This window comes from Callithrix jacchus, chromosome 12 (assembly GCF_049354715.1).
Source record: "Callithrix jacchus isolate 240 chromosome 12, calJac240_pri, whole genome shotgun sequence".
In the NCBI taxonomy this organism is placed as follows: Eukaryota; Metazoa; Chordata; class Mammalia; order Primates; family Cebidae; genus Callithrix; species Callithrix jacchus.
Window position 1 is genome coordinate 93,251,450 of NC_133513.1, and position 11,560 is coordinate 93,263,009.

At 45.0% G+C, this 11,560-nt stretch overlaps 1 protein-coding gene across 1 annotated transcript in view; it reads right to left on the minus strand.

Annotated features, from left to right (window-relative positions):
* Positions 1 to 10,629, minus strand: part of PKD2L1 (polycystin 2 like 1, transient receptor potential cation channel) — a 38,362-nt gene extending 27,733 nt beyond the window's left edge. Inside the window, exons 1-2 of the mRNA XM_002807459.5 lie at positions 10,275 to 10,629; positions 9,642 to 9,755 (exon numbers count right to left, since the gene is read on the minus strand). Coding sequence (XP_002807505.3) covers positions 9,642 to 9,755; positions 10,275 to 10,509 — 349 coding nt within the window. The 5' untranslated portion in view covers positions 10,510 to 10,629. The remainder of the gene's footprint in view (positions 1 to 9,641; positions 9,756 to 10,274) is intronic.
* Between the last annotated feature and the right edge of the window lie 931 nt (positions 10,630 to 11,560).

Consider the following 11,560-nt stretch of genomic DNA (forward strand, 5'->3'; position numbering starts at 1 on the left):
GAATGGCAACTAATATTTATTGAAAGCCTATTATACTCCAAGCACTGTACTACCAGGTACCTAATTTGTTTTCCACCAGCCTCTCCAAAGCAGATGTTATTCCCACTTGAAGAATCAAGGATTAGAAAGATTTCAGTGTCTCGACCTATTTGCCAAAGATGCATGGTTAATAACTGGTAGCACCATCATTTAGATCAGGCCACCTTAATCCAGGTCACACGCTCTTTCCATTATGCAACTGTGCCTTCACTAAAATCATGGTTCTATATCACAAAGTATCTTCTGCATCATTACAGCTACACAGGAACTCATCCACAGATACTTCCTGAACCTCCAATACATTTCTGCTCCTTTCCTCATTGATTCTAGAAATACTGTCTAGAAAGACATCTTCTTTGTGATCTCCAAGCTCACTTCAACCTCTCCTATTAATGCAATTCCACCAATCTATGGATGGAACCTTGAAATCCACTAGAAGAAAGCAGAGTAAAGAGAGACACGCATTTCTTGACAACCAGTGAGGGATTAGCGCATCCAACTGATATTAATTGACATGTAGCCATGAAACATTAAAGGCTGAAGGTCTCTGTCCTCCTCCCCAGCTCCATGGTGACCAGACCCAGCCATTTCCTGGCTTAGAGCCTCTCCTATACAGGGCCAGTCCCAGGTGCACCTTTGAGATAACAATAATGTCTCCTAAAACAAACAGCCATTATTTCTACACAAAGGCCTTCAATGTTTCCTCCATCAACAAAAGGCTACAGCCATCCCTCCAAGAAGACAAAGGGCTAGAAGCTCTTTCATAAATATTGTGATGATGGTGTGGGCCCAGTGGGCAGGGAGAGGAGGAAGATTATTCTCCAGCACTTTCTCTGCTGAGGAATAGCTGGGACACAACTGACTCCACCCCTCAGAAAGAGTTCTGAGTGACTAATCATTCCTGAACTATTCGTAATGACAAAAATAACATTCCCGAATCTGCAAAAAGAAAATAAAAATATCTAGCCATTACAGGATTCCCATTGGGATCAAATTAGATAGCAGGTGTTAAATCTCTTTGTAAGGTTTAAAGAACTGCACAATTGACATTATTATTATGAGATGATTGATGGGCCAACCACATTGTCTGCCTGAAAAAAACAGCTCTATTTTAGCCAGATGAGATTCCAAATAGTCTTGGTTTCTAGGTCCACCAGTTCCTTGAATAAAGCATAAGGGAGAAGAAACATGGTCAGTATGGCTGACCATGATAGTCTACTAGGGCTTGTCCCCCGCCAAATTGCTGTGCAGGTGATGGCTAACTTGGTCGCCTATTCTTTCCACTCCCAATAGCCCAGATCCTGGAAATGAGGTCACTGGTGGTTGATTCCTCACCTAGGGTCTAATGGTCCAAGTTCCTCACTTTCTTCCCTCCTTTGTCCCCCGAAAACATCTCTCGTGCAATTTACACAAAAATAAATACACAGTATAAATTAAAACATGAGAAAATTGTCCATCCTCATTGGTAATCAAAGGCAAGTAAATTAATGTGAGTTTACCATATAATACCTATTTAATAATAAAAATTATAAATGAGAACATCCAAATTTGATGAGCCTGTGACAAAATTGATGTAATCTTATAGCACTAGTGGCATAATAAATTTGTATAATCCCTTACAGAGGCACAATGATGACACAGCAAATACTAAGGAGATATTTTTATCTTTTGGCCTCGTGGTAATCTCTCTCCTTAGCAATTCCCCAAAAATTTTTAACAAAAGTGAAAAAGAAAAAGCTGCAGCTATAGATACATTTACCCTTGATAGGCAAATACTGAAACAACCAGAGAAATGTTTTAGTTACTTGTGGTGTGACTGTGGTCCTTAAAATAAAAATATAAAAACTGGCTGGACACGGTGGCTCACGCCTGTAATTCCAACACTTTGGAGAAGCCAAGGCAGGGGAATGACTTCAGCTCAGGAGTTGAAGAACAGCCTAGGCAACATAGCAACACCCCGTCTCTACAAAAAATTTAAAAGTTAGCAGGGTGTGGTGGTGTGCACCTGTAGTCCCAGGTACTTGTGAGGCTGAAGTAGGAGGATTGTTTGAGCCCAAGAGGTTGAGGCTGTAGTGAGCTGAGATTGCAGCACTGCACTCCAGCCTGAGTAACAGAGTGAGAACTTGTCTCAAAAAAAAAAAAAAAAGAAGAAGAAGAAAGAAAGAAAATATAAAAACTACTTAGAGGCCAGGCACACACAGTGGCTCCTGCCTGTAATCCTACCCTGTGGAAGGCCCAAGAGTTCAAAACCAGACTGGGCAACATGGGGAAACCCCATTTCTACAAAAAAAATACAAAGATTAGCCAGGTGTGGTGGTACCTGCCTGTAGACCCAGCTACTTATAGGGCTGAAGTGGGAGAATCACCTGAGCCTGGGAGCTTGAGGCTGGAGTGAGCTGAGATTTGTTGCTTGTGCTGTTAATAATGATGATGATAGTGGTATTGATAAACTGAGGGCTTCCAGGGAAAGTACTTTAATGTAAAGATTTGACGTCACTTAAAATATGCTGCTCAAATAATACTATTCCTATATGTGGAGCCAACTACAAATTATGAAATGTAGTTTTATATTATTTATTGATTTATTTTTAATTGACAGATAATTACTCTATATCTTCTTCTTTTTTTTTTTAACATGGAGTCTCAGTTTGTAACCCAGGCTGGATTGCAGTGGTGCAATCTCAGCTCACTGCAACCTCTGCCTCCTGGGTTCAAGTGATTCTCCTGCCTCTGTCTCCTGAGTAGCTGGGACTACCCAGCTAATTTTTGTATTTTTAGTAGAGACAGGGTTTCACCACATTGGCCAGGCTGGTCTCGAACTCCTGACCTCAGGTGATCCACCCACCTCAGCCTATGGGTACAGATTTCCCAAAAATCCCTTGCCCTCCCATAGGTACAGACTCCCCTGCTATCAACATCTAACACCAGAGTGGTACCTTTGTTTCACAATGGACCTACATTGACACATAATTGTTACCCAAAGTCCGCAGTATACGTTAGGTTTCACTCTTGGTATTGTACATTCTATGGGTTTTATTTATATAATGACAGGTATTCACCATGCAGAATGGTTTCACTGCCCTAAAAATCCTGTTTCACCTATTCATTCTCCCTTTCCCCAACCCCTGGAAACCACTGACAACTTTTACTATCTCCGTAGTTTCATCTTTTCCATGGCATATAGTTGGAATCATATCGTATGTAGCCTTTTCAGAAGGGCTTCTTTCTTGAAAGGTATTTTTTTAATGACCAGTCTAGAGGACCGGGTGAGGGTTTTGAATTTCCGCTGGATAATACAAAGATAACTATTACCAGTGATTGTGTTTGGTTCTTACACATGATAGCTCCAGAAGATCAATGTTATTATCCTTGTTGGTAGAACAAGTGTTCAAGGTCACAAAGCCAGTAAGTAGAAGAGCAAGTATTTGAATCCAGTGTGTCTGACTCCTCCCATTTTTTATGTTTTCATCATGCCACAGTGTTTACCTAATAGTAAACATGGGTCCTGGAGCATTTGAACCCAGTCACGGGAACTGACACGGAAAAGCACACTGGCACAGCTGCATATACTACTGCACGTCACTCCAGTTCTTAGAGAACAGCTTCCTGATAGGGCAACACAACAGCCACCCTGCTTGGTGCCCGCTTTCAAGCTTAGAACTTGTATTCCCAATCCTTAGGCAGGGGAGCTCAGTTAGCATACTGACTAGCAAAATTAAGTGTCTCTGGTTCAGTGTTTCTTAGCCTTTTTTGCATTATCTGTCTCCCCAGAAGCCTCTTTAGACATTTTCTTCCTAATCACTCCCCACTCCAATATCACACAGAGTCTACATTTGCTTATGTATCGTGGCTCTTTGGTGGCCCAAAAGCCATTGTAATATCTAAGGGGTTCTTTTTGCCCTTGGAGAAACTATTTTTACACACTTGGGGGCTATATCATCCCCATTGAGAACGTATGGTCTATGTGCAGTTGGCCAGAGCTCAGGGAGGCTAACGGAGCTGAGACACCGGGGAGCTGAGGCCAGGACCCTGGAGAGCGCAAGTGGCCCTCCTGAGACCATTCCAAGGCTCCATGTTGCCCAAACATATGCTTGAAAGGGAAAGGCAGGGAGACTAGGAAACTAGTATTAGTATTATCTTACTAGATGTTGTAGGAATCATCAGAATGTGAGGGCCTCCTAATTCTGTTTCATAAAAAGTTCTTGTGGGGCTGGCACTTTCTGAGTGCGGACTTCCCTTTTTTTTTTTTTTTTTTTTTTTTTTTGAGACCAAGTCTTGTTCTGTTGCCCAGTCTGGAGTGCAATGCTGGGATCTCGGCTCACTGCAACCTCCACCTTCCGGGTTCAAGAGATTCTCCTGCCTCAGCCTCCCAAATAGCTGGGATTACAGGTGCCTGCCACCACACCTGGCTAACTTTTATATTTTTAGTAGAGATGGGGTTTCATCATCTTGGCCAGGCTGGTCTAGAATTCCTAACCTCATGATCCATCTAACTTGGCCTCCCAAAGTGTTGGGATTACAGGCGTGACATCCCACACCTGGCGTGGACTTTAATTCTTAAAGCCCAAAGCAGTGAAATGGCACATTTTCAGGTAGTCTAATAATTTCAGGGTCTTTATTAAGAGCCCAATTCCACAGGACCTGTAGGTTTTTGAGGTTTAAAGGTATCACATTAATTCTCCCTTCCTCACCCTCCACTTCTGGCGGGGTTTATGATGCCACCGTACTGTTTTACAGTGCCTTCTGGGACTTGAAGACAATAGGCATTATTTACCATGTGCCAGAAAGACACTGTGCTAAGCGTATTAGTGAGCTGTTTTATTTAACCTGCATAATCATCTTCTTGGGGAGGTATGATCATTACCCAAGGCTAAGAGAGGTTAGCAAACTTTCTCAGGATCACACAACTGATAATTGGGGAAGTGCCAGACCTTGAACCCACATAGTAGACTCCAGAGCCCCACTGCTTCACCAGCATGTTATACTGCCACTGGATTGACTCAGTGGCCCTGATAAGGTTTTTGTTTCTAAAAATCCCATTAATATCCTTAGCAAGGACTATTATCTCCCCTACTCAACTTTCCCAGAGATACCTCTGTGATCCAAGGTCTATACTTCAATCTTCTCCTCAGGAGAACTCAAAATTCATCATGTCACTCCTGTGCTTAAAACTCTTGAATAGCTCCCCCTGTACCCTTCAGAATAAAGTCAAAATTCTTTGTCATGCTTTATAAGGCCCCTCATGATCGGCCCCTTCTTATAAGGCCAGCCTTGTCGTCTTTTACCACTTTGCTTCTCAAACTCTCTGCTCCAGCCATGTTGATGCACTTTTCCCTTTCGGGCCTTGGCACATGCTGTCCCCTCTTCCCAGAGACTTCCTTTCTATTCACCTCCCTTTCAATGGGATAAATCCTCCGTATCTCTCAGGTTATAGCTCAGATATCACTTCCTCTGTGTTTCCTCACAGATCCCCAGAATCTAGCTACGACAGAAATAATGGCACCACAGAACTGTGTGCTGGTCAGATTGTCCGTGGCATATTTTGGCCAGTGCCAGGCATCACATAGATGAAGTCTGCAGGCAGGCAAGTACATTCTGAAATTGCTTTTAATATATGCCAGGTGCTAAGTTAATGATTTTATGGCTATTGCCTCACATAATCCTATTGGATTGCATAAGAACAGATGAGAAAACTGAAATTCAAAGACGTTAAGCAAATTGCTCCAGGGCCCTCAAATGGTGAATGGCAGTGCATGGTGTTTGACCCAAACCTGTGCAAATTTGGAGCCCATGCCTTCAATCTCTGCATAATACCACCTCTGAAAACCATGGTATAGTGACTGGTTTAGTGATTAAATAGAAGTTATTTAACCTAGAGAACAGATGACCAAGGGGAAGCTATATCCATTCAATCAGTTGAAAGGTTGTCACTTCAGAGAGTAACAGGGACACCTCAGTAGTTGGTTTAATAGAAGAAAGTCCTAAAAAGGAAGTGAGCCTCTGAGGGGAAAGGACCAAGTATCAGTCATCTATGTGTTTCTCAGTCCAACGTCTGGCGCAGAGGAGGGTGCTCCATAAGAGGAAGGAAACAGAGCTGCCCAATCACAGAACGGGTTGCCTCGTGAAACAGTGAAGGCCTTGTTGACACTCCCCAGGATGGGCTGGTTGGCCACCTGACAGAGCACCATGGGAAGGATCATAGAGAAAGGATTCCACATATTCTGCATCCTCAAACTAAATGACCTCTAAAGCTCCTGTCCACTCAAGGATTCTGTAATTATTGGACTGAGTATATGACTCAGATTTTGGCAAGTCACAGACCATCCAGCAATGCAACTGAGATCTCAGCAAGCAGAGAACATGAGTGGATTGGACTCTTGGACTTCCAGAACCCAAGCTTCCACCCTTTCCTGCCCCATAGAGTGGAGTTAAAAAACGGTTCTCTGTGAAATAGTGGGACATCCGGCTTCGGAGTGGTAATCTTTGTTGTGCCAGCGATGAAAAAAGAGAATTAAATTTGGGTGATATTGAGAAAGGCAAGAAGATTTTTGTTCAGAAGTGTTCCCAATGCCACACCGTGGAAAAGGGAGGCAACCACAAGACTGGGCCTAATCTCCACGGTATCACTGAGATCAGCCCACTGGATTCCCTTATACTGAGTCCAGTAAGAACAGAGGCATCACCTGGGGAGAGGATACACTGATGGAATATTTGGAGAATCCCAAGAAGTACATCCCTGGAACAAAAATGATATTTACTGGCATTAAGAAGAAGGGAGAGGGCCGGGCGCAGTGGCTCACACCTGTAATCCCAGCACTTTGGGAGGCCGAGGCTGGTGGATCACGAGGTGAAGAGATCGAGACCATCCTGGTCAACATGGTGAAACCCCGTCTCTACTAAAAATACAAAAAATTAGCTGGGCATGGTGGCGCGCGCCTGTAATCCCAGCTACTCTGGAGGCTGAGGCAGGAGAATTGCCTGAACCCAGGAGGCGGAGGTTGCGGTGAGCCGAGATCGCGTCATTGCACTCCAGCCTGGGTAACAAGAGCGAAACTCCATCTCAAAAAAAAAAAAAAGAAGAAGAAGGGAGAAAGGGCAGACTTGATAGCTTATCTCAAAAAGCTACTAAAGAATAATAATTGGCCACTGCCTTATTTATCACAAAACAGATCTCATGACTTTTTTTATGTGTACCATACTTTAATAGACTTCATACACCAGAATTTACATCATGAATGAATGATAGAATATTTTGTTGGGAAGTCTTGATTTAAAACTAAGACTGGCTTGTGGTTAAATGAGTATGTTCAGTTTTTGAATTTTAATAGTAATTCCAACTTAATAAATTCTATCACTGTTTACCCCTTCTAAAGATATGATTAGACTTTGTTAGCAATGCTAAACTTTTCACAAAGATGGTGAGTGCCATCATAAAACTTAATGGAGATTGGTTTTATATTTAGATTTATATAACTGGTTATGTGAATATGTTTAAATATGGGGGAAATTCCTTCACTGTCTCAGAACCAAGCAAGATTCACCTGTGTTTTGTGTTCATTTGCCTCTTAAAGGCAAGGATTGAAGATAAATGGGTAGCAATGGCTACTGTATATTTTCGGCCTTAATTATGCCAATCTAATTAGAATTCCCTGTATTTAAAATGGCTCCCTTTACTTCTTGAAAGCCATTTTAGTATGGTTTATGTGTAATATCAAAAATTATTTAACACTTCACACATTTTATAGATGATCTATAAGGTCACATGCCTAGTAGCCAATTAAACTTCACTCTTGGATTCTTTACAATCTAAGTCAAACTAAGTTATAATTTAGGATTGTCTTTAAACAGCCATTCAGAAGCAAAACCGTAGACCTGCTGTGTATCTGTGATTGGGAATGGCGATTTTGCCAACTTAAAAGGATTAAAGTAGAGGAGATATACACAAATTTAGAAATTATGTGTGATCATAAGACTTAAGATAATTAAAAAGAAAAACACAGATCATGAAAAAAAAATGGTTCACTGTAACTCTGGGGAGCTAGAAACAGTCCCATTCCAGAGGCTAATGTGGAAAGAGAGATGTTTAAGTCATTTATAGAGAATGGCTCTGCCTGTGGGTTTCAGCTGCTGTCATGGGATCTGAAAAAGGAGATGAATCCTCCTTGCTAGCAGATGGTTAGGACAAAAAAATCAATATGTCAACAAATGAATTTCTGACAGCCATTTGCTGAAAGGAATTGAAAGGGCCCCACAAAATGCACATTGGGCAGGTCGTTGTTCCTCACGTGCACTGTGTCCTTTCACTCCCTGCCGAGTGGTGGGTGGTAAACACAGAGTACCGCCCCTTCTGTCCAGCACAGAGTGAGCCCGACAGAGCACAGCCAGAAGCAAGCGCTTTCTGCCAGCTTTCCTGGAGGGCTTGCACAAATGTGCGTGGCTCAAAAAACAAAATGTTTCATCAGTACTGATGTCAGACTGACTTTCTGACTCCACTTCCAAAAAGTTTATGCACCTTGACAAGAAGTGTTATGGAGCCTAGAACACCTAGTAATGAGGGTACCTTAGTTGTATGACCTCACCTACAGCTTTTATCAAAAGGTGGGCCGGGTGTGGTGGCTCATGCCTATAATCCCAGCACTTTGGGAGGCCGAGGCGGGTGGATCACGAGGTCAACAGATCGAGACCATCCTGGTCAACAAGGTAAAACCCCGTCTCTACTAAAAATACAAAAATTAGCTGGGCATGGTGGTGCACGCCTGTAGTCCCAGCTACTCAGGAGCCTGAGGCAGGAGAATTGCTTGAACCCAGAAGGCGGAGGTTGCGGTGAGCCGAGATCATGCCATTGCACTCCAGTCTGGGTAACAACAGCGAAATTCCATCTCAAAACAAAACAAAACAAAACAAAACAAAATGTGACCCGACACACAGCTATACTAAAGTAGGCAAACATCACTTGCGCAACTTTTGAAAGAAGTGATAAACCAAATGCAAAGTTGCTGTCATTACCTGTAATAATAATACTGTATTATTATTTACAGTTCTTTGACTCTATTTTTCCAAAGTCACCCTCCTGTCTTTTCACTTGCTTCTCTCAACTTAGAGATCAAACCTGAGGCTCTAGCTATAGACACAAACTGAGGTTTGATCTCTAACAAGCTGGTCTCAAACTCCTGACCTCAGGTGATGTGCCCACCTCAGCCTCCCAAAGTGCTGGGATTGCAGGCATGGGCCACCGTGCTGGCCCACTCTCTATAGAAGGGTAAACATTTTCACCTTTCACCTTTTCAGCCAGTAGAAAACAATGGCTGCCAAGTGAACTTAAAAACTGGCTTCCTCTTGTAATTCTTGACCAAACAACTTTTCTTAACAGCTTTCTAATAATCTGCCTTCTTCGACTGACAAATTCCTTTTAAACAAAGTATCTTAAGCTGTGAAGATAAATAGATAGCATTGGAATATTGTTATCTGAAGTTCCCAGACATAGCCTGTGTACACAGATGGATGCTGGCTCCACAGATGTTACCCCCAGGAATGTGTATACAGATAGTGCACACGTAGATGTCTCTCACAGACAGATGTGCACAAAGACAAATGCTACTTACACAGACAGATGTCCACCAGGAACACAATGTATATCAGCAGCTCCCGCAGGGTGGTCTTGACATAAAGTTCCCGGTTCTCAGCTGTGTTCTCAGTCAGGGTTGTTCCCCAAAGTCCTAAAGGGGCATGGGAGAGATACCCGGGATCCCCAGTGGCAGTGTTCCACCCTTCTGTCCCTGGACTTCAGCCCCTTTCCACGCCTGCCCTTCCTTGCCCATTGCCTTCTTCCTTGCTGAATCTCGGTGCTCTACCCACACCTGTGCTCTTCCTTCCCATCAACTCCCTGAGGTCGACAGGGGTGAAAGCCCTGGCTCACAGAGAATGAAGGCATGGAAAGAAGTCATCTGCTCCAGGTGTCATCACATCCACATCCTCCCTCCAAGCAGCTCCCACATACCCTTCTGGGTCCCCAAGTGATGACCATGCCAGGCTCCCTGCAACTGGTAGCCCATTCAGCTGACCTCTGTGTTCTGGGGCATGCAGCACTACCACAGGCAATTCACACACCCCAAAGTGACACTGAAAAGCCACCTCTTCTTCAGATTACCTTCCACCTCCACTCCCTGCCCAAAAGCCTGTGATGACTCCTTCTTCTGACTCCAATATCCCGGGAGAACCCGCCCCCTACCCAGTACCTCTGATGCCTCGGCAGATAAGGAGGCAGCATCTGGATACCCGGGTCCTGTGTGCTGTCTCCTCGGGTATATCTTCAGTCTTCTTGGGTTGGGGCTGGGGGAGGCCTGTGCTGGAGATGGTGCAGACTCTCAGTGTCCCGTGCGGGGAAGGGGGACCGCTGTAGGCGGGGTTGTCCCAGGCTCCGCTTCCCAGCTTTTGTAGCTCCTGCCCCTCAGGACTTTCCACAGCATTCATGGAGAATGAGGTGGGGGGCTCAGCACCCCAGGTGCCCACTCTCAGCTGGAGGAAGAGGGAGCGGAGGCACAGCCCAGCCTAGCCAGCAGAGGGCGAAGGGAAGGGCGTCTGAGAGCAGCTGTTTCCACACTGCCAGGCTCCTGCCTTTTGTAGGGGGCTGTCTGTGCCCGATGGGGAGGGAGCAGATGAGAGGACAGGGTGGGGAAGGACCATCAATCCTGTCAGGAGCTCTCTCTCCCTCTTGCTGTAAGCCCCAGGGAACCCACAGAAAGGGGAGGTGAGGAAACTGGAAGGTGGGGGTCTGAAGAGGGGAGAGAGGGGAATGGGAGGAGGATGTGGACCTGCGAGTGGAAGGAGAAACGGGAGGAAGAGGTGATGCTGGGATGAAGGGGGCTGCTTGCAGAAGTGCCTGGTGGAGAGAGGGCCCAGAGGTCAGATGGAAGAGACGATCAAAGAGCAATGGGAGGAGCTGAGACAGGAGGGCAGCCGGGCCTGTGCTGCGGGTCTGAGCTCATTCCCACTAAAAGCTCCTGAAAGGGCCGACATGGATTGGGGTGGGGACCAACGCCTGGGCAGGAGGCTGAAGAGCGCTGCTCCCCTCCCAGGAGCAGCCAATGGGTCTGAGGCTCCCATCCTATCTCACCTTGAGCTGTCCCCTGGTGGAGTATACGGAGGGGCAGCTCTCCTCCCTCACTGCACCCTCTCAGCCACAGGGGAAGGAAAGTGGCAGGAGGAACCCATCTCAGAGACTTCAGGGCCAGGGTCTCTGACCACTGATGGGGCAGGGGAGAGGACCGCAGAGGACTGCAGAGTCCCAGGTAGTTTATATTCCTTTTTCTGAGGCTTGCCTTGTCCTGGCTTACAGATGAGATATACCAAGAAAGGGGGTTTCTTAAGGGTGTGGGGCTCAGTGCAGGGAAAAGGCTAAGACCTGTTTGGGAAGCTGGATCAGAGAACAAAGGACAAGGACAGTATGGCTTGGGACTAAAGGGAGTGGATATCTGGACCCAGCTGAGCTGGAAACCTTTTCCCATTGCTCTGCCTTGTCCTG